This window comes from Diabrotica virgifera, chromosome 6 (genome assembly GCF_917563875.1).
Source record: "Diabrotica virgifera virgifera chromosome 6, PGI_DIABVI_V3a".
Taxonomy (NCBI): Eukaryota; Metazoa; Arthropoda; class Insecta; order Coleoptera; family Chrysomelidae; genus Diabrotica; species Diabrotica virgifera.
Window position 1 is genome coordinate 38,305,674 of NC_065448.1, and position 24,614 is coordinate 38,330,287.

The 24,614-nt window shown below is 34.4% G+C and overlaps 1 protein-coding gene across 2 annotated transcripts in view; it reads right to left on the reverse strand.

Moving 5' to 3' along the window:
* LOC126886868 (zinc finger protein 664-like) overlaps positions 1–22,841 on the reverse strand; it is a 93,384-nt gene extending 70,543 nt beyond the window's left edge. For both annotated transcript variants that reach the window (XM_050653989.1, XM_050653988.1), the window contains exon 1: positions 22,306–22,841. In XM_050653989.1, coding sequence (XP_050509946.1) covers positions 22,306–22,537 — 232 coding nt within the window. In that variant the 5' untranslated portion in view covers positions 22,538–22,841. The remainder of the gene's footprint in view (positions 1–22,305) is intronic.
* Between the last annotated feature and the right edge of the window lie 1,773 nt (positions 22,842–24,614).

The following is a 24,614-nucleotide window of genomic DNA, read 5'->3' on the forward strand; positions in this document are numbered from 1 at the left end:
TTTTATCCAATATAAATAAATTGATTGTTCAAATTCTCACACCCTAGGATAAATCTTATTATGTTAGTAAAATTTGTGTGTATCTGTTTAGTGTATTTTTTTTATTTTTTTGGTTTTTTCTGTTTTTTTTTATTTGTTTATCATTATTTTACTTTTTTAACATATTTGTTTTAAACTTTTTTTTATATATAGGTACACTCATCGGCACAAAATTCCGCCACCCAAAATTTTTGATTAAGTTTGACAATTTATAACTTTATTATTTGGACTCCGATTTTCAAGATTCTTGCACCAGTTTGTAGGTACATGTATTAATATCGTTTGGTATTATTCCGGTAACACAAAAATTTTGCTTGCATGACATTATACAGGGGTGAATGAAAGTGTTGTATTTTCTCCTAACTTTAAAAAATTCTATGGAAAAATGGAAGAGTTGATTTTGTTTTACAGTCCTGTCATATTATCCTGGAGGCATCACTAAAATTTTGTTTTTTTGAATTATCCGAATATCACTTTTCTTGTAAGGCTGTACCATTTTTTGTAAATAAAAACACTGATGGACTCATAAAATAGAGGTTGGATTGATAAGATTAGAATGGCCCGCATAAAGACCAGATCTCAATCGTAGTGAGCATTTATGGGATGCTTTAAAAAAGCTATTCGGCGTCATCCTAGGCCTCCAGAAAATTTAGTAGTTATGGCCCTAGTAGAGGAATATCGCGCTATTCCCCAGGCAAGGATAACACATCTTCATTCAATGCCAAACAGACCGCGATCAGTCGTTGCTGCAACAGGTGGACATACTAGCTATTGAATTGTTTTGTTTTGTTGTTAATGTTGTTTTTTTTGTCAATTTTAGTGCGTTTGATGTTTAATTAAAAAACCTTTAAAGAAGTGTTTTATTTACAGCTCTTACAGGAAAAGAGATATTCGGATAATTCAAAAAACAGAACCTTAGTTATACCTCCAGGATAATAGAAAAGGAGTATGAAACAAAGTCAGCCACCCAATTTTTCCACAGGATTTTTAAAAGTTAAGAGAAAATACAACGCGTCCATTCACCCCCGTATAAATAATGCCATCTAAGCAAAACCACCAGAGTCGACCACAAACCTCCGAGTAAGGCGGTCGCATTCAGTCCAGAATATTTTAAAACATTTTATATTGTAAACGTTAATTTCGATTTGTGTACAAAATGTGATTATTTAAATGTGATTATTTAAATGTGATTTTAATTACCTACATGTTTTAATATCAGTAATTTGAACGTCTCCGTAAACTTGTTCTAATAAATAAATTCAGTTTTTATTTTTAATTACATTTTTACATTTTAAAAGTAAATAAGTGTTTTGGAATCGAGCTAGTTATCATAAGGCAATTAGTGATAATAACTGAAGAAAATATTCAACAATTTCATACCAGTGGAGTGGAGTTAAAAAGGGATATCAAATGAAATGGTGTGCCAACTCATCAATCCGGATATCAGGTGAATAACAATATGTCTTATCAACAATATTTTTTTCCTACGTCAATGTCACAGCCCCAAACGGGTTACCATGATCAAAATCAACAGGCCATATATCAGCAAATGCCAGGCTCATCTACTCAAATGCAACCAATTTTCCCACAATATCTTTCACAACCAAATCCTTTACCTCTCCCCCCACACTTAGTATATCAAAATCCACAAAATCCACAGGTAGTCCAACACATGAATGAACAAGCAGCTCCTAACTCTGAATCTGAAGATAAATGGGAGAAAGTAACAAATAAAAAAAGAATAAGAAGTCCCGAAGTGGAAATATCCAGGAAACAAACAAAATTAAGTGATTATTGGCTGCAAAAGCCACTAGAAACAAAAAACTCGTATAGTATGCTTACAGAAGAAAACGAAGAAAGCCAAGACGAAGCAAAAGATCAAGAAAACAATACAAAACATGTACCCAAGCCCCCACCGATAACCATATATAATGTAGGTGTTGTCCAACACATTCATGATCTACTTAAACAAACCACAGGAGATAAATACACTATTAAAACCATTAGTTATGAAACAGTAAAAGTTCAAGTCGTTGAGGCCGAACATTTTAAAACACTAATCACTGAACTTGATAAAAGGAATACTCAATACCATACTTTTAGGCCAAAAAGCGAGAAAACATTCAGGTTTGTCATAAAAGGACTGCATCATGGTACAGATACTGATGACATAAAGGCAAATCTAGCAGCACAAGGCCACGAAGCAGTGAACATTCACAATATAAAACATTATGTATCAAAAACCCCCTTGCCAATGTTTTTCATTGATATCGTATCGAAGGAAAACAACAAAGAGGTTTATAAGATAGAAAAATTAGGAAACAATATCATCAAATGCGAACCTCCTCGTACGAAAAGAACAATCCCCCAGTGTACAAGATGCCAAGACTACGGACACACCAAAACATACTGCCGCAAAGTACACAGATGCGTAAAATGTACAGGTAATCACGAAACAAAAGATTGTCCTCGGAAATCACGTGATGACAAAGTAAAATGTGTCAATTGTAACGGTGACCACCCGGCTAACTGTAGAGGATGCCAAGTTCACATTCAACTACAGCAGAAGCTATATCCTACACTAAGAGAGAAAAGAATCATGCAACCACATATCCAAACAAATAATACTCAACAAATACAACCTGATTTAACCTATGCTCAAATAGTCAACAAAAATCAACCACAGTGTAGCTATAACAACCAAACAATACCAGGACCTAACCAACCTAATAACAACTTAGCCAAGCTGGAAGAAATGATGCAAAAACTCATGGAGCAAATGGGCACAATGCTCAATTTGCTTACTACTGTCATCAATAAGATTGCTTAATGGATTCACAACTTAAATATAAAATAGTAGTCTGGAACGCAAATGGCCTTTATCAACGGGCTAAAGAACTCAAAACATTCATACTTAATCAAAATATTGATATATTATTAATTTCTGAGACACACTTTACAGAAAAACACTACATGCGGATTCCCAACTACAAGTTGTATTATACAAATCACCCAGACGGTAGAGCTCACGGTGGAAGCGCCATGATTATACGTGATTCTATTAAACACTCCGAAATGGAAAAATATAACAAAGACTACCTGCAAGCAACCAGCTTAACAATTGAGGAAGCACACGGCCCAATAACAATATCTGCCTTATACTGCCCACCTAAACATGTCGTTAAAAAAGAACATTTCCTAAAATATTTTAACACTCTAGGGAACAAATTCATTGCAGGTGGAGATTATAATTCAAAACATCCGATGTGGGGTTCTAGACTAACAACACCAAGAGGCAGAGAATTAGCTAAAGCAATGGTAGAAAATAACCTGCAACAAATTTCTACTGGCGAACCAACTTATTGGCCGTCTGATTTAAACAAAATACCTGATGTCGTTGACTTCTGCATCACAAAAGGCATCGATACCAAAAAATGTAAAGCTGAATCATGCTTTGATTTATCATCAGACCACTCACCCTTTATAATAACAATCTCCGAAAAAATCTTAAACAAAGAACATCAACCAACTTTGCATAACACCAAGACTAACTGGTCCCAATTTAGAGAAAAACTAGACAGCCTGATCTCACTAAATCTGTCCTTGAAAAATGAACTCGAACTTGAATCAGCTGTAGATAAACTTACAGAAAGCATACAAATTGCTGCATGGTACGCGACTCCCAGCTACGAACCATCTCCAAACAGAAATAATGTGTCTCCCACAATTAAACAAAAAATTTTAGATAAACGACAATTACGTAAAAATTGGCAACAGTCAAGAACGGCAGAAAATAAGAAAAAACTTAACAAAGCAACAAAGGAATTAAAGGAATTAATCCATGAAGAAGAAAACCATGGAATACAAGAATATTTAGAAAATTTAACACCAACTGAAGCTACAGATTATTCACTCTGGAAAGCCACGAAAAAGCTCAAACGGCCCCAACAGCATAACCCACCAATCAAAGATGAGGCAAACACCTGGGCTAGGAACGACAAAGAAAAAGCTGATCTTTTTGGCAAGCACCTTCAAAAAGTATTTACGCCATACCCTTCTACAGTATCTACAGAGGAAGAAACAGAATTAACCAGATTCCTAACAGCACCGTTTCAAATGGATCTGCCCCACACGAAATTTACAGTCAACCAAGTAAAACAAACAATAATAGATGAAATCAACATCAAAAAAGCCCCTGGATTTGACCTAATCTCTGGCAAGATTCTAAAAGAAGTCTCGGATAAGTGCATAAAACTAATCACCTTTATATTTAATGCAATTCTGCGCCTAAAGTACTTCCCTAGTTCATGGAAAGTGGCACAAATCCTAATGATCCTTAAACCAGGAAAAAGACCGGAAAATGCATCTTCATACCGGCCTATAAGCCTTTTGCCTATGATTAACAAAGTCTTTGAAAAAATGTACGTAAAAAGGTTGAAAACGATAATAGACGAAAATAAAATAATTCCAGAACACCAATTCGGTTTCCGAGACAAACACGGAACCATAGAACAAGTGCATAGGCTAGTCAACCAAATAAACAAGGATTTTAACTCCAAAAGATACTGTTCTGCTGCTTTCCTTGACATACCTCAGGCTTTTGACAAGGTATGGCACATAGGGCTACAAATAAAATTAAAGAAGCTCCAACCCTATCCTCACTTCCAGCTCTTAAAATCCTACATAGAAAATAGACACTTCCTTGTGAAGCACGGTACCGAGCACACCAAGATATATCCCATTCACTCAGGCATCCCACAAGGCAGCGTTCTCGGCCCAATTCTGTATCTTTTATACACAGCGGACATTCCAACATCTAGTACAACTACAGTTGCAACGTATGCAGACGACACTGCTATCCTGGCATCCCACACAGATCCAACAACAGCATCAAGGAATCTTCAATCAAACCTAAATAGAATTCAGCAATGGATGAAAGTATGGCGCATCAAATCTAATGGAACTAAATCATTACATGTAACATTCACGCTACGCAGAGAAACATGCCCCCCTGTATATATTGATAATTGTCTAATTCCTCAATCCGAGGACGCCAAATATCTTGGCATGCACTTGGACCGCCGCCTTACTTGGAAAAAACATATTTTTACAAAACGAAAACAGCTTGGACTTAAATTGAGAAATATGTATTGGCTCATTGGACGCAATTCCAAACTATCTCTGGATAACAAAATTTTACTCTACAAGTCCATCCTCAAGCCCATATGGACTTATGGGATTCAGCTATGGGGCACTGTTAGCGTCTCCAATACAAACATCTTACAGAGATTTCAAAACAAGGTGCTGCGTTCCATAGTCAATGCGCCATACTATGTATCCAACGAGGTGATTCAACACGACATCCCCCTAGAATCCGTGAAAGAAGCCATACAACGTTTTAGTGTTAAATACTTTGAACGAGTGTTAGTGCATCCTAATGCGTTTGCCAGACAATTAAATGTGCGGGACGTCTTTGAAGTGCGTAGACTAAAACGGCAACTGCCGTCCGACTTAACCAACTGAACGTAATCAAAAGTGTATTCAGACTGATAAAATTTTAGTTTTAGAATTGTAGAGGTTACTCACTGGAGTAACTCTCTACATGTCTATATTTTTTACCATAACAAATGCTTAATGCCCAATGGGCAGATTGTTGTACTCAATGGAGTTAATAAAAAAAAAAAAAAATCTAAGCAAAAAATTTTTGTTACCGGAATAATAACAAATGATATCAATACATGTACCTACAAACTGATGCAAGAATCTTGAAAATCCGAGCATAAATAAGAAAGTTATAGATTGTCAAACTTAATCAAAAATTTTGGGTGGCGGAATTTTGTGCCAGTGCGTGTATATTTTATTTATTTTTTTTTATGTTAATTTTTTCGTGAACACACTTACAGTAATATTTTGTATAGCAGAATTAGTTTTTTACAATTAATGCATCAATGTTAGTTTTTTACAATTTCATTTTGCAACGAATTAAATGATTATACAAACATTGATATAAGTTAATATTATTACTAAAAATTATACAATTTAGATTGGTTGGCAAGCAGAATTTGAGCTTTACCATATCTTCGAAAAATGATTCAATGCTCTTCTTATTTCTTGAACATTCTAGGATTACATGGTTCATATCACCAACTTCTCCGCATAGACAATATGGGCTTTCATCCAGTCCTATTTTATATTTGTACAAAGAAGTCATAGCATGATTAGATCTTATTCTGTTTATTGTAACAATAAAGTTCCGTTCTGTTAATCCATGAAACCAGCTTTTTGATGGTATGTTATTTTGGTGGCTGAGATAGTTAAGCCCTGTCACTGATGAAGTAAACTTGGAGGTAAGATCTGTAGATGGAACAATATTGGTGGTTAGATTGTGTCAGTGGCTGATTTGGCTAGTGTATCTACTACATCATTACCTTTTATTCCTGAGTGTCCTTTAATCCACACTACAGTTATTGTTTTCCTTTGTTTTGTTGCTTCAAAGTTCAGTTTTAACATTTCTGCCTCTATGTTAGTAAGGTTTTTCGATGATTTCAGGTTTGTTATTCGGTCAACTTCACTTTTACTGTCAGAGAATATAACATGATTCTGTGTTTCTGGACTGGACTAAATGTTTTTGATATGGCAATTGTTTCAGCGGTATATATGGAACACTCATCTGGTAGCTTGAACTTGTAATATTGGGAAGAGTTTGCGTCATAAAAAGCACAGCCTACTTTTCCATTCAACTTGGATCCGTCAGTATATATGTATTGGTGTTCAGGCCATCTTCCATTAATGGTTTCTAGAAAGTTTTCTTTTGGATCCAGGTAGTATGTTTTTAAATGTTTTGAAAAGAAAAGATGGGGAGGTTCGGTGTAGATAGGTATAGTTTTATTGATTGACAGGGAGTTAGAGATTTGTGCCATTGTGGTGTAGCTGTTTACTAGGAGTGAAGTTGCTTTTGAATACCAATATGGATGGGTGAGTACCAGGACAGTGAGGTCGTGAAGGTTACGAAGATAGCTGGCTTCTTTGGATATGGCGGCAACACGGTAGCGAGTAGACAAATACCTTGTTATTTTTCGGCTGCAATTAACCCGATTTATCGGGAATTTCAACGAGAAACAAATAACCAAAGTATAAGGAGTGCAAAACCAAGGCAAAAACTAATCAGTAGTGCAAAAAACTGGGATTCTAAAAGGTGAGTCGGCGAAAAAACTATACAAAATTAACCAAAACAAATCCATAAGGTTAACAGATAAGAGCGATAACAGACAAACGAGAGAGCGAAGTCTCGGCCGATTTATTTGCGACGTTGCCACTGTGAGCAAAATATCCCAGGTGACAATGTTTTAATTTTTAATTCAATTTTAATTTAATTGTAACAAAGTAAATAAACGGTAGGCACTGCTTTCTCCGCACTTTTGAGGTGGAAAGCAGTGCTTGGCGCCGAATAATAATGAAAAAGTTTTTGGAGAAAGGAAAAGGTTATGAGAGTGATAGCTCGACAACGGACGAAGGTACAAAAAGAAAAATGAGAGAGGGGGACAACGAAAATGAGGAAAGAGAAGAGCACGCGAAGAGCAGAAAGCTTTCAACGAATTCACCACAAAAAAAGTACGAATCAAAACTAGATACCATAATTGAAATGATGAGTAAATTGTCAAACGATGTCACAGAGATAAAGAAAGACCAAAAGAGCAGTAAAGAAGCAATAGAACAGCTCATTGAAGATAACCGAAAGTTGAAGAACGAGAACAAACACCTTAAACAAGAAAACAAGGAAATCAAAGAGGAATTGAAAGAAATAAAGGAAAATATGGAATTTATGGAAAAACAACGGAGGAAGAACAACGTAGTAATGAATGGATTAACAATAGACACCTATGAACAAGGAGCAATAAAAGAGGCGATGCTGAATTTGTTCAAAGAACATATGGAAATTGAGGTCAAAATAAAAAATGCATACAAGTTGGGAACAAAAACCTGTCTGATTGAACTAGAAGACCAGGAAGACAAAATCAAAGTCATGAAGAATAAGTCCAAGCTAAAAAATTACAAGGAAGAAAAAATATATATCAACAATGACACCACAATGAGAGAAAGAGAAATACAAAAAACTATCCGAATGATCGCACGAGAAGAGAGAGATAAAGGTAATGAGGTAAAAATTGGTACAAATAAACTCTGGGTAAATAATGAAGAATGGAAATGGAATAATAAAGAAGATAAGATAGAAAAATCAAAAAACTAATAAAAAGCGCCAATGGAAAAACGATAATGGAACAGGCAATGAACAAGGACACGAGTAGAAATAAAGCAATATGCAACGATCAGGATAGAAACTTAAACTGTAAGAATGATGAGAAATGCTTACAAATACACAGAACAGCTGCAAACAACAAGATCAAACGTATAGAAACAACTGCAACTGAAAAGACCAAATTACCCGAAGGATGGACAATAGGAACTTGGAACGTAAGAGGTCTCAACGGTAAGGAGACAGAACTTGCAGAAGAATTTGATAAGGCTCGAATAGACATACTAGGTATAACAGAGACAAAAAGAAAGGGCAAGAGCACACAGTTTCTGGAAAATGGCCATTTTTTAATCCTCAGCGGAGTATCGCAATTAGAAAGAGCAAGTGAAGGGGTTGGTTGTTTAATCAATAAAAACTTGACTAGCAGCATTAAGGATTGGGAATGTATCACCGAAAGGATCCTGAAAATAAGGATGACAACCGATGAGAAGAAGCTACTTAACATATTTGTCATATACGGACCAAATGATACCGAAAGAGCGAAGACCAAGGACATTTTTTGGGAAAAGGCGACAGAGATTATAGACAGCGCAGAAGGGAACACAATAGTAATGGGAGATCTTAATGGTAGAGTAGGCATAAAAGACAACGACTCCTCGGATGTACTAGGGCAATATGGAGAACTAACAAGAAATAATAATGGAGAACGTATTATAGACTTTTGCAGAGAGAATGATCTTTTAATAATGAATTCGTTTTTTCAGCATAAAGATGTGCATAAATTCACCAGAGAAGTTAAAAGCAGAGGAGAAAGATCTATTATTGATTATGTATTGGTGAACAGATCTTTAAGACAATATATTAAAGATGTCAGAGTGCGAAGGGGAGCAGAAATATATAGCGACCATTACTTGGTAGTGTCCCGAACAAGTATAGGAAACGAACAAAAACTAACTCAAAGGAAACTGAAAAAAAGAGACAAAACCCCAAAAAATCTCACAAACGCAGCTATTAAGTCATATAAGCTAACAGATAAGAAAATAGCACAGAAATACAAAAACTATGTAAACAATAGTCTTCAAAAGCATTTAAACCAGAACTATGACTTAGAAGAAACTTGGCAAAAACTTAAAGAAGCACTCCTAGATGGAGGCAAGCAAGTCTGCGGAATGACTATAATTAATAAAAACAAGAAGTGCACAAATTGGTGGAGTAATGAAATAAAAGAAGAGGTCAAATTAAAAAAGTTAGCGTGGAAGAAGTACCTAGGGAAGCAGAGCCCAGAAAGCTATCAAAAATATAAACAGCAGAGGGCAAAAGTAAAAGACATGGTTATGGAAGCGAAAAAGAAGAGCTGGGAGGACTTTGGCAATAAAATGGAGAAAGACTACCACACTAATCAAAAATTATTTTACAAAACCCTGAGAAGTTTAAGAGCAGAGAAGGTACAACAAACACCAAAACAAATTAAAAATGAAAATGGTCACATTCTCTGCGAGAACGAAAGCATCATAAACAGATGGAGAGAATATTTTGAAAACCTCTTGACCCAAGAAGACTTCAATAATAAATCAGATAACACCGAAGAAAATGCACTTGAAAACCAAAATCAAACCGAAATAACAACAGATGAAATAAAAGAAATAATATGTAAGCTTAAAAGAGGAAAGGCAGCTGGCTATGATAAGATATCCGCAGAAATGCTAAAAAATATGGGAGAAAATGGAAATGAAATGCTCAGAAAAGTTTGCAATAAAGCATGGAATGAGAGTAAGATCCCAAAAGACTGGGAAGTGGGGATTATTTTACCCATTTTCAAAAAAGGAGACAGACGAGACTGCAGTAATTATAGAGGTATAACCCTCCTGAGTATTCCTTCCAAAGTCTACGAACGAGTACTAGAGAAAAAATTATTACAAGAAGTGGACCACAAACTGGAACAGTCACAAAGCGGATTCAGGAAGGGAAGAAGCATTCATGACCATATTTTCACACTCAAGCAGCTAATACAAAATACGCGAAATACAAGCACAGAACTACACCAAGCTTTTATAGATCTAGAAAAAGCATTTGACAGAACACCAAGGATAGAAATCGACAAAAGCCTAATGAACAGGGAAGTAGACACTAAACTCAGAAAAGCTATTATGAGCCTATACAAAAACACAAGAAATAGAGTAAGAACAGATAATATGGAATCGGACGAGTTTATAGTTAATGATGGCTTAAGACAAGGAGGTGTACTAGGCCCCATCTTGTTCAATATTGTTCTAGATGATGTAATGAAGGAAACCAGAGAAGAAACATCGAAAATATATGTTGGACATAGAAATCTCGAAATGATACAGATAGCAGAATGTGCATTTGCAGATGATCTCGTTGTGTTTGGAAGAGATGAGGCCGCACTACAGAGAAACCTCCAAATATGGAGGGATAAACTTGAAAAACGTAATCTGAGGATTAACGAAAGTAAAACTAAGGTCATGATATGTGGGAAAACAGATAAACGTACAAAAATTAAAATCAATAACGACACCCTAGAACAAGTTGAAACTTTCAAATACCTGGGAGTTCAAATAGAGAGTAGGGGTGCACACGATACTGAGATAAACAACAGAATAGCAAGCGCAGCCCGCATATACCATGCAATTAAGAGCACATTTCTATCGAAAAAGGAAGTATCCCAAAAAGCCAAGATAACAATCTACAACACAGTTTTCGTACCTATCCTAACATTTGGATGTGAAAGCTGGACGCTCACCACCAGACTAAAGAACAAACTGCAAAGCATGGAAATGAAGTATTTAAGAAGAGTACTAGGTGTGACCAGGATGGACAGGATACGGAATGAGGAAATAAGAGAACGCCTTAAAGTCCAACCAATAGAGAACAAAATCGAAGCAGCCCAGTTAAGATGGTACGGCCACATGGTTAGGATGGATAAAGGAAGGCCAGTAAAACAAGTGTGGGAAGCGAGAAGAAACCTGAAAAGACCGAGGGGCAGGCCCATGAAGACCTGGGACGATGAAATCGCTGCCATCCTAGACAAAAGAGGAGTCACTAAAGAACAAGCGAAGAAAATGGCAAGAAATAAGAAGGATTGGAGGAAGTTTGTGTACGAAGCATAAAAACAGACTTTATTTTAGACTTTATACCCAACACCTTAGGGTAGAAGGGTTATCGATTATATATATATATATATATATATATATATATATATATATATTGATGCACGTTAAGTTGTGACTTCCGGTATACAGAAGAGGCTGTCCGACTTCCACCTTTTCTACTAGGAATTATTTTTTAAAAATTGTGTATTTGGTAAAAGGGGGGCTTATAAAATGGGTCTACCTATTGAGGGGAAAGGATTTACCAAAATAAATTTTGTATATATATACGTATATACCGAAGCGTACAGCATACGTTATGGCTTCCATATATAGGGTAGTTCAAGGCGCGTTGTCACTTCCAGCGGTGTTGTCATATTTTGGAAGTCACAACGACTCGTCTGCTAGATTTACCTCCTATTTTGAGCGTAATGTGTGATCTTTTGAAACTTTTACTGTGAATACAGTTGTCTGTGTTTTAAAGTTGTCTATTTAAATTAAAATATTGATATTCTTTTGATTATACAGGTTTACAAAAAAATGCATTTCGGACTATTTGACGAAACCATATGACTAGGGGGGTTTTTGGGGTCGCTGGTTACGAATCCGGGGTTCGCTAACCTCTATCACGTCAGGTAAAGGTTATTTCAAGGACAAATCAAGATAAATCGACAGTCGCTCTGAAAAAGTATATTAGGAGGGTTTTGGGGTCGCTTATAACGAATCCCGGATCCGCTGACCTCTATCACGTGTAGCTGAAGGTCATTTCGAGGTCAAATCAAGATAAATCAACACAATCGCTGTGAAAAAGTATATTAGGGTGTTTTTGGGGTCCCTGATCACAAAACTGGGGCCCGTTGAGCTCAACCACGTCAGGTAAAGGCCATTTCAAGGTCAAATCAATTTTGTTAACTCCTCCTGATTTGAACTTGAAATGACCTTTACATGACGTAGTAGAGCTCAACGGACCGCAGTTTTCATGATCAGCGACCCCAAAACTCCCTATACTTTCAGAGCAATTGTGTCAATTTATGTTGATTTGACCTTAAAATGACGTTGAACTAGACGAGATAGAGGTCAGCAGACTCCGGATTCATCTTCAGCGACCCCAAGAACCCCCTAATATACTTTTTCAGAGCGACTGTCGATTTATCTTGATTTGACCTTGAAATGACCTTTATCTGACGCGATAGAGGTGAGCAGACCCCGGATTTGTGATCAGCCACTCCAAAAACCCCCTTGTCATATGGTTTCGTCAAATTGTCCGAAATTTAGTTTTTTTTTTGTAAACCTGTGTTATTTATGATAATATGATTGATATTTATTTTAACAAAAATACTAATATATTATTATTGCTGTAAAATGGATTTATTGGAATTAATTAAAAAAGTGTTAATAGTAAGTCATTTATTTATGAAAATTATATCAAAAATGTTAATAAATAAATTTGAACTTATAGAAAATTTTAATATTTTAGATTTTATTACAGGCACCGTCCTTTTAATTTTTGATGTACCAATAATAATATGTAATAAAAAATTAAATGGCTAAACCCTCCAGGTGGGGATTACCCGCTAAAAAGCTATCTAGATCCATCTTTTTCGAGCAGATTTTTCCCAATCTGCTACTCGATACTATTGACTATGCTTCTCCATTTCTTTCTATCCTCTTTTGTTTTTCTGCTGGTCTCTAATTCCTGCCCTATATAAATCTTCCTTTAATTCCTGTAACCATTTATTCTAGTTCCTCCGCGTCTCCTTCTAACTCCGGGTCTCCATTGTAAAATTGAGTTTATAGTTGTTGCGCTACCTGCTCTCCATATATGCCCCAACAATCCAACTCTGTGCCCAAATCTGAAAATCTGGAATAATATCTACCCGGGTCGAAACATTTTTTTTTTAATATATGAAAATAGTTATTTATGAAACGGAGTGAGTGCTATACATCGCGTAAGTTCGCAAAAAGTACTTCACGCACAATTTCATACAATATTTTATCTACGATAAACAAATAAAAATACTGTAACTCTTCGTCACTGGAATTCATTTCTATTCTACAATTCTTAGAACTGTGACATATAAAAATTCTAATTTCTTTCAAACCACAAAACTGTCAAACTTTTTTTTTGTAATTTATTGCTCATTATGTCATCACCTCTCTTGTGCTCTGCACAAGAGATCTAAGGTTAGAGCTAAGAATAAGGTTGGCTAGGTGCTACGTTTTCTCGACTCTGTTTTACGGAATGGAAGCTTGGACCTTGAATGCGGCATCAATGAAAAAACTGGAATCATTCGAGATGTGGGTATATAGAAGAATTCTAAAAATATCATGGACATAACACGTCACAAACAAAGAGGTTCTGAGAAAAGTTAAAAAAGAAATGGAAGTCTTAAATACAATTAAAACCAGAAAATTGGAATATCTCGGACATATTACACGTGGAGAGAGATACAACTTGCTCCAACTCATTATGCAGGGAAAGATTCAAGGAAAAAGAAGCATAGGGAGACGCAGAATATCGTGGTTGCGCAACCTGAGAGAATGGTACGGATGTACATCAAACGAACTTTTCAGAGCAGCCGTCTCCAAGGTCCGAATAGCTATGATGATTGCCGACCTCCTTCGCGGAGATGGCACTTGAAGAAAAAGAAGATGTCATCACCATGAAACGCGAAAGTTAAGAAAGAATATTTAATTATATGAAAGTGTGTCAAAAACAGTGAGAAAAAGTAAATCCCATTTAAAATACATTGTTACTTCATGCTTACTTTAAAGCACTGCTATCTATAATGACAGTTTTCACAAACTAAAAATTTATATATTATAATATGACATAGAGTAGATAAAAGTCATTTATTAATTATTAATTGATTATAGTCAGAAGAAAATTAGATCATGCACCCCTTGTTTTTTATAATTGTTAACATACTAAATTACATATCCAATAATTATTGTTATCCATTAAATAGATCGATGCAGATCGGCCTTATATCGGATCCTCTTCTATTAGTCCGTTCGCTGACGGTAAAATATTGCAAAACCCATAAATTTTAAAAAACCACTTAAGATTGACATGAAATTTGGCATACACATAGGTAACATATCAAAGAAGAAAATTGATATTGTGCCGATGTTTTCTTTTGCCAAGCAGACATTCCGTTAACATTTTTAGTCACAACATAATAACTATCAATGTTAAAGTATTATTAGAGCAACGCGTTATGGTGTCATATTTCTTTTAATGACCGACACACAAAATATTTTAATGACGGATCCCACACTAGAACCAGATTTTTATTACCTACTGCTGATAAGGTAGAGTTATCAAATATCACTCGTTGTCATCTCTGTGTTAATTTGAAATAATAAAATATAAATATTGTAGTTTTGTATTCTAAAATATTTGGAAAAAATATCTATGTATTTTTTTTTTCATTTAGGTACACATCATTTTAAGGGATTGTCCGGAAGAGTACAGGCTCAGTATATCGGCAAATGAATTTTGTTTTAAATACCGTCCGTATAGAGGAGGTGCTCGTTGGGGATAGGCGCAAAATCTTAGTCCAGTGCTAATTAAATGCATTAATTTTTTTCGAATTCTGAGAAAACTAATAAGTATTTTTGAAAAATTTAAACGCAGAATGGAAGCTTACATTATTACCGAGGGCAGAAAGTCCCTGAAAACTTATATAATGTTTATTTTAATAACTTATATACCTAATATATGTTTATTTTAATAAAGATAATGGGATGATAAAAAAAAAAGAGAAAAGTTAGTGTGATTTTTAATTTTGAATATTTCATTCAAAAGAAACTTTTTTTTATTCTAAGGGACTTTCGGTCCCCCGTAATAATGTTATCTTTCATTCTGGGTGTATGTTTTAAAAAATATTTATTAGTTTTCTCAGGATTCGAAAAAAATAAATGTATTTAAATAGCATTGGACAGAGATTTTGCGCCTACCCCCTTAGGAGAGAGTTTACTGTATTTTATATTATTACTAGAATTTATTACTTTAAACTTTTTATCGCTCTTGATTCATTTTATCGTGTATTTAATTCCATTCAATTGTAATTGTACATTCAATTTTTTTGTAATTTTTACACGTTTTATTACTTTCGAAATAACAATAACTATAAAATCGATTTTTCAGCCTACTTGGGTCAAAAAAATACACAATTTTCGGAAATTTCGTTAAATGAGAACATTTACCTACATTTCTTGTATTTAAGCTTTTAATAAGATTTTTAAAAATAATTTAGATTATTTAATAGATACATTCACCGGCACGAAAAACGGGCACCCCAAAAAAATGGGTCATTTTTGATGGCTCGTATCTCCTAAACCTATTCTCCGATTTAAGTATTTCTTTAATATGTTATAGCCTTATTCTTTAACTATATCGCTGTAATAATATTGTTTCTAGACAGGTAAATTATCATTGTATACTGGGCGTACCAATCAAACTGGTTTTTTTTTCAATTTTCACAACACTCTGTGGAATATTCTAGCCTTTATACAATATTGAAATTAAAACCCAACTATAGCCCCAGGTTTTCTTAATGTTCTGTTTGTTATTCATTCGCTTATGTTGGATAATAAAAAAGTTAGGGACTTTAACAATTAAACATGTTCTTTATCAATACATGGTGTTTCTAAATAAGTGCGACAAACTTTAAGGGGTAATTCTGCATGAAAAAATAATGATCGTTTACTTGATAAAGCTATGTCCGCAAATGCTTGCAAATATAAAATATTTTGCCAAACGATCATTATTTTTTCATGCAGAAATTACCCCTTAAAATTTGTCGCACTTATATTTAGAAACACCTGTATCGATAAAGAACATGGCTAGTTGTTAAAGTCCTTAACTTTTTTATTATCCAACGCAAGCGAATGAATAAAAAAACAGAATGTTAATAAAACCTGGAGCTATAGTTAGGCTTTAATTTAAATATTTTATAAAGGCTAGAATATTCCACAGGGTGTTGTGAAAATTGAGAAAAAAACCCAGTTTGATTGGTACACCCGGTATACAATGAAAACTTACCTGTCTATCAACAATGTTATCATAGCTATATTGTTAAATAATAAGGCTATAACATATTAAAAAAAATTTAAATCGGACAACAGGTTTGGGAGATACGAGACATCAAAAATTACCCATTTTTTTAGGGTGCCCGTTTTTCGTGCCGGTGAGTGTAGATTAAATTAGAAGTTCATTGTAAAAAAGGAAGTAAACAAAAACACGAGAAAAATGAATTTATATAAGTAAATAGGTAAGTAAATATTATAGATTGAAATAAGTACAGAAAATATATAATTATAGAGATATATAATCACTTATTGTACCTTCATTTAAGGCTAACTTTAAAAGTAAAGCAGATCTGCTATTATTCATGTTTAAAAACAAAAGGCACACAAAACACTAAGTACGATTAGGACCGCGAATCTACAACAGATAAATGTCTGGAAACCGTTACACAGGGTTGCCAAAAAACGGAAGTCACACCGAGCGGTGTGGTATACGGAAGACGCTACGCGTTGTGTACATAACCTGTATAGTAGCACGGGAGCGACACTAGCGCTGGTGATATACCGTCGAACTAAAATCTGATCTTATGAGTATGTTAGATACGATATGACTTCCAGCGAAATTTTTAATATAAGCCTTCTGATACCATCTAGTAGCCAAATTCGTAAAAATATAGGCAAAACGTTGTGACTTCCGAAATCGGAAGTCATAACGGTATATATGAAGTAACAACGTATTACGAGAATCTACTTTGGAAGTCACATGGATACATGTATCAATATATATATATATATATATATATATATATATATATATATATATATATATATATATATATATATATATATATATATATATTCTGTTAATCCATGAAACCAGCTTTTTGATGGTATGTTATTTTGGTGGCTGAGATAGTTAAGCCCTGTCACTGATGAAGTAAACTTGGAGGTAAGATCTGTAGATGGAACAATATTGGTGGTTAGATTGTGTCAGTGGCTGATTTGGCTAGTGTATCTACTACATCATTACCTTTTATTCCTGAGTGTCCTTTAATCCACACTACAGTTATTGTTTTCCTTTGTTTTGTTGCTTCAAAGTTCAGTTTTAACATTTCTGCCTCTATGTTAGTAAGGTTTTTCGATGATTTCAGGTTTGTTATTCGGTCAACTTCACTTTTACTGTCAGAGAATATAACATGATTCTGTGTTTCTGGACTGGACTAAATGTTTTTGATATGGCAATTGTTTCAGCGGTATATATGGAACACTCATCTGGTAGCTTGAACTTGTAATATTGGGAAGAGTTTGCGTCATAAAAAGCACAGCCTACTTTTCCATTCAACTTGGATCCGTCAGTATATATGTATTGGTGTTCAGGCCATCTTTCATTAATGGTTTCTAGAAAGTTTTCTTTTGGATCCAGGTAGTATGTTTTTAAATGTTTTGAAAAGAAAAGATGGGGAGGTTCGGTGTAGATAGGTATAGTTTTATTGATTGACAGGGAGTTAGAGATTTGTGCCATTGTGGTGTAGCTGTTTACTAGGAGTGAAGTTGCTTTTGAATACCAATATGGATGGGTGAGTACCAGGACAGTGAGGTCGTGAAGGTTACGAAGATAGCTGGCTTCTTTGGATATGGCTTTAGCCATAAATTTATGACTAATTAGCTGCCTTCTGAAGGATAGTGGAGGTTCTACAGATTCGACTTCTATAATATTTATTGGGGAATGTGAATGGTTGACCCTTCCCAAATTCTATGCCACTGGCGGAATTTCTATTTTTGTGCAATTTTTTGATTCTCCAATACTTTCTATGTAAATAACATACTTCTCATTCGTAACGATAATGCCATTAGTTTTTGAGATATTTGAAGCTAAAAATGAAGAGGCATAATACATTAATCAAAATAAGTGTGCCTTTTCAATTTTAACTTCAAATATCTCGAAAACTAGTGACTATCGTTACGAATGAATGTATTATTTGCATATAAAGTATTGGAGAATCTAAAAATTATGCTAAAATAGCAGTTTCATTAGTGGTGTAGAATTTGGGAAGGGTCAACCATTCACTTTCCCCTGTCGTACGCCTCTGGTATTAACCACAAACGATTATTTAACATAATTTAGTAGGGTGTACAGTACCTACACTTTCTGCCAAGTACCATAAGGATATGTCAAATAGTTTTATAGTACCGGGCACACATAGTTCTTAATGCAATCTTATGTAATCTATATTTTAATCTATTGTTTTTTTTGTAAATGGTTGTAACCTTATATAAATAAATAAATAAATAAATAAATAATTAAAGTTTTAAATACAGAATAAATTATTTTAAAAAAAGAATACTTTAAAATAATTTGACATATTCGTGTGATACTTGGCAGAAAGTGTAGGCACTGTACACCCTACTAAATTTTGTTAAATAATCGTTTCTGGCTACTACCAGAGGCGTACGACAGGGGAAAGTGAATGGTTGACCCTTCCCAAATTCTACGCCACTCATGAAACTGCTATTTTAGCATAATTTTTAGATTCTCCAATATTTTCTATGTAAATAATATACTCTTCATTCGTAACGATAAAGTCATTAGTTTTCGAGTTATTTCGAGAATACATTAATCAAAATAAGTGTGCCTTTTCATTTTTAACTTCAAATATATCGAAAACTAATGACTTTATCGTTACCAATGAAGAGTATATTATTTTCATAGAAAGTATTGGAGAATTCAAAAATTTAACTAAAATAGCAATTCCACCAGCGGCATAGAATTTGGGAAGGGTCAACCATTCACGTTCCCCCGTCGTATGCCTCTGGTAGTAGCCAGAAACGTTTGTTTAACATAATTTAGTTTACTATACTCTGTCTACCCAACAGACGGAGTAATCACCTGAATAAATCACAATATTTCTTCAAAATACCTTAACGCACGACCTTCTACACAATACCGATAACAAGGTATTCAGTAATTGGTATTATCAGCATTATGTCAAGGCCGTGCGTTAAGGTATTTTCAAGAAATATTATGATTTATTCACTTGATTACTCCGTCTGTTCGGTAGACGGAGTATAGATTGTGCAATGCCAGCACCACTTACCAAATTTCGTGTTGTTGTCCCATTCCTGTCAGGAAATATTCAAAAATAAATAAAATAAAAGTTTAACTTTGATACCCTGTATTTCGGTTATTATCAACTTTTGTACTAAGGTAAGTTAGCTTAAATCGATCTATTTTAATCTCAGGAATCTAAGGTTAAGTTATGGCCCATTCTTTACCAAACACCCTGTATAAGTCAGTTATTAGACCAGTACGAGTTATACGGCCAAAACAAGACCAGATACAAGCAAAACACAAAGACATCTAGAGACCAACGAAATGAAGTTCTTAAGGATTGTTGGAAAAGGACTACAGGACAGGGTAAGAAGTGAGGAAATCAGACACATCTGCGGCATATGTGGGGTAGGCAATATAAATACCTAGGTAAAGAACAGAAAAGAAGAGTGGAATCAACATATAAGCAGGATGTCAATCAAGGATAGTAAGAATAGCCAGGGGCAAGTCACTATTAATCAGAAGAAGTATAGGATGCCCAAGGAAAAACAGGCAGTACTGCCTATATAAAAGAAAAAGAAATTTTTCTATGGATGCTATACAATGTGCAACTTCTCTCACTACTTACATACATTCAAAACGAACAATTTCTCAGGCAGTGAGAAAAGTCGGCCATTGCAGTGAGAAATATTTTTTCTCACGGGTTCACCGCCGGTTTACATACATAGGATCGCCATTTCCATGGTAACATGCACAATACAAACACAATTATTATTGTCAAATAAAATGTGTTCAAACTTGTCAAAACTTATCAAAAATTACCTTTTAAGACCATTCAACTGTGAATTATAATTTTAAATAAATAAAGTATATAAATATTAAGAATATTAAATACCTATGTGTATATACAGAGTTGGGCTAAAGAATGGAACCAAGCAAATATCTTTGAAACGAAAAGACCAATATTTTTGAAACTTTGCATGCAAGTACAGTGACGCAAAACGCATCTGTTGCTATACTTTTTGTTACTAGTTCACTTCCGGTTTCACCGGAAATACCCTTAACTTATTTACTTTAAATGGGACACCCTGTATATTTTTGCAGATTTTGAAAGAACTTTTTATTTGTAATTCATAAATACCAAGTTTGGAAGAAAAAACTATTAAAACAAGAAATAAATCTCTTTACAGTTAAAAAATAGGTTAATTTATTTACGTTAGACCAACGATAATAAAAATAAAAAAAAATCATTTAAAATGTTGAAAATGATAGTTTGGGGTGATTCCTCTAAATCAATTGCAATATTTGTTTAATAACTTCGTTCAATTCATTAAAAATATTACACACCTCGTCATGAGTTCTAACACGATCACCATGACCAATATAATATTTCAATGCGATCTCTTTCACTTAAATGAACCATTTTGAATAAAACTTATTTCTGTCAATTAGTTCAGTAACAGTTACCTACTATGCTAAATTCAAATAAATACAACAATAGTTTTAGTCTATAGTATGGACGATAGTACTCGTTTATTTTTAATATAAAAAATGATCTACAGACACTTTTTAACTATTTTTTTCTTCTAAATTTGGTATGTATGAATTAAATATAATAAGTTCTTTCAAAATCTGCAAAAATATACAGGGTGTCCCATTTAAAATAAATAAGTTAAGGGTATTTCCGGTGAAACCGGAAGTGAACTAGTAACAAAAAGTATAGCAACAGATGCGTTTTGCGTCACTGTACTTGCATGCAAAGTTTCAAAAAGATTGTTCTTTTCGTTTCAAAGATATTTGCTTGGTTCCATTCTTTAGCCCAACCCAGTATGTATTTTATTTCAATTTAGGCATATACTCGTAATATACCTAAAAGCACCTAAATTATTTAGTTTTGAAATTTGAACTCTTGACAAAAACGCATCCATAGAAAAAGTAGTGTACAACACGAGAGAAAATGACATATTTCTCTCTCGCTTGATTTGCGGCACTCGCCTCGTGCCTCGGCTCGTGCCAACAAACTTCTGCGCTCGTGAGAAATGTCTTTTTTCTCTCTTGTTGTACAATATACTATTAATTTTGGATAAAAATTATACTCCATGGTAAAAAGTCATTCCTCTTTACACTACTTCTAAATATAGGAGTACAGTGGAACCTCGATAACTCGGATTAATCGGGACCGCCACCGATCCGGGTTATCGAAAATCCGAGATAGCCAGAGAATATGGTAAAAATTAATAAAATACGGTATACTTACAGATAAACTCCGTTAGAATTGAAATAACATGAAATATATTTATAAATATGCACAGTACCTCTCATTAAAATTACCAAAAAAAAACACCAAACACAAACGTAAGCAAATGGAAGCGAACAATACAAGACACACAATATAGTCACAATGATGTAATGTTATTATTTAAGAACAGTGAAACTTAAAGACCATTGTTTATAAAAGAATTTTTTAAATAGTCTTTCCTAAACAATGCTGACAGTTTGAAATAAAAAGGAATAGATACTACAGACAGGTGGCTGTTGTTTCTGCGGCGTGTGCTATGAGTCATTTTTAATATCGTATAGTTCAAATTACACACATACACATTATCTCTCAAATATTATATTACATACATTTTTATTGTTGAAAGGTTTGTCTGATAATTAACTATTTTGATGGGAAATAAGCCACAAATAAATTGAAAAATACAAAATATTGAAAATCACAATGTTTATCTGATGAAAATCGGTCCGGGTTAGCCGGACTTCCGGGTTATCGGGGGCCGACTTATCGGGGTTCCACTGTACTTAAATATTTTCTTACTAACCTTTTTCAGTTTCTTGGTTTTCTTCACATGGATTAAGTTCATTTCCATGTTCTATCTCAGTTTTTATGGGACACTTTTTCAAGTCAAAAGAATCATATGTGTGCTGGGTACTTTGCTTATTAGATTCATCCTTAATTTCACATTTAAGTCCATCCAGAAGAGCATCATCCAGGTCATTATACTCTATTTCTATTTTACACCTTTCCTCACTAAATTCTTGTTTGACTTCCATTTCATTACATTTGATTTTATGCACCCCAATAATAATTTTACACCAAAAATGTGAAATCGCTCAGTTTACAATAAAGATATGTAATATAAACAAAACAAAATTAATAGAACATAAACATAAAACTCAATATGCTCATTTCATTATGCTATTTTTATATGGTTTATGCTCCTTATATTATCGGGCTTTTCATTCGCAGTCATTTGTTTCGAGCTTCTGTCATATGTCGTATAATCCGTGTATATTAATATTATACACAGATTATACAACATATGACAGAAGCTCGAAACAAACGACAATCGATGAAAAGCCCTTTTAACTTTTTTTTTTGAAGTGAAATGTTTGATGTATGTCATGTCATACGTCAATGGATATTACCAACTATGCTTTGTTTTTAAACCACGAGGAGTAAACTAAAAAGACAGATTCACACCTAATGCCGCTCGCGCATTGGTAAATTTTTAGTGCGTATTGAACTAATGGTTCGTCGCAAGAATTTGCGCTGCAAATTTTTATCAGTGAGGACGCAGTGCTCAAATCATTTGGTCTTCGCTCGAAAACCGACGGAGCGTGTACGTTGTGTATGTCGAAAATTCTTTCGTCCGATTTATGCGACGAACACGTCCACACTAGCCCAATTCACTTCGAGCACGTAAATATTTGCGACGAACAGCTGGTTTGACGCTAATTTTTACCAGTGAGGACGCGGCATAATAAAATCACTAGAAAAATCACCAAAGGCATCTTCTAGTAAGGGAGGAAATTATGCTAAATTTTCAGTTACTCGAGCATTATGGGGACTTATTGGGTTATGAAGATTGGGTTCTAAAATAAAAAAAAGTTAAATAAAGTTTTCCATTTAAGTGGGGACCATTTTTAATTTAATTTTCCATTTCCAACACGCTGTGTCTAGGTACACGCTAACGTGTACCAAATAAAAACGTTAGGTAAACGCGCGTTTAAGCGCTTAAACGTTATCAAGTCAGTGACGTCACTATTTAGCGTGCACTCTGACTGGATTTTTTGATACACGCTAATTTTAACAGCGTGTATGCTGTGTTAAGTATCTGTAATTATCGGGAGTGTCAGAATGTGGTTAGAATTTGTCTAATCGCGTTGTGTTTACACTTTGATATTGATTAGTAAAGAGTTTTCTTATTTTTTATTTGTTTAGTGTGTTTTTTAAATTAACTATGGAATGTGGACAATTATTTAGTTCTTGAGTTTAACAACATTCCGACAGTTGTTCGGTAGATTCCAAACCGTACGGTCGTATTTAAATTATCGGTGTTAATTATGGCTGTATGACGCTATACATTTTCTTGTATCATTTCTAATATGTCAAAAAAATGCAGTGTCATACACAGATACAAGAAACGGTACCAGAAACGATACAAGAATTTGTGTCAGGCACAGATTCTTGTAGAACTTGCATAGTGTCATACAGGGCACAAATGTACGTACAAAAAATTATACAAGAAAATGTATACAAGAAACGATATTAGAAATGATACAAGAAAATGCATAGTGTCATACAGCCTTTAGTATTGATAATTTTTACCTACTAGTTTTGTTGTTTTGCGATAAATTTAATAATCAATTTGGTGAATATTTTTGACTCACTAAATATACTTTACTGTACCTGGGCCTCCTATATTAGGCATGATTATTGCCAGTGCTGTTGCTCTGTTTTGCCTTATGTGCAGCATATTTGACATGTTCGCTAAATATCTGCTTACTGTCCAGCATCACTACCAAGTATCTAACTTTTCTACCAGCGTTATTCTATCTCCTTCGAGGGTGAAGGGGATGTGCTCTTTGTTTCTAGGTCCTCTTAGTATCAAGGCTTCTGTTTTGTGCATAGCGAGTGTCAACTCTCGATCATTCAGCCATGTTTTCACCCTTTCCAGTGCAGCATTCGCCGTGTTCACTATTCGCTCCGAGCGTTAACAAAGTGTCAAAGCATAATCGACCGACCTGCTCATGGTGGCGGTTTTTTGAAATTTTATAAGGACGCTTTGTGTATGTTTAAATGAGATATTTAAAAAAAAATGCCGTGTCACGCTAGTGATACTATGTA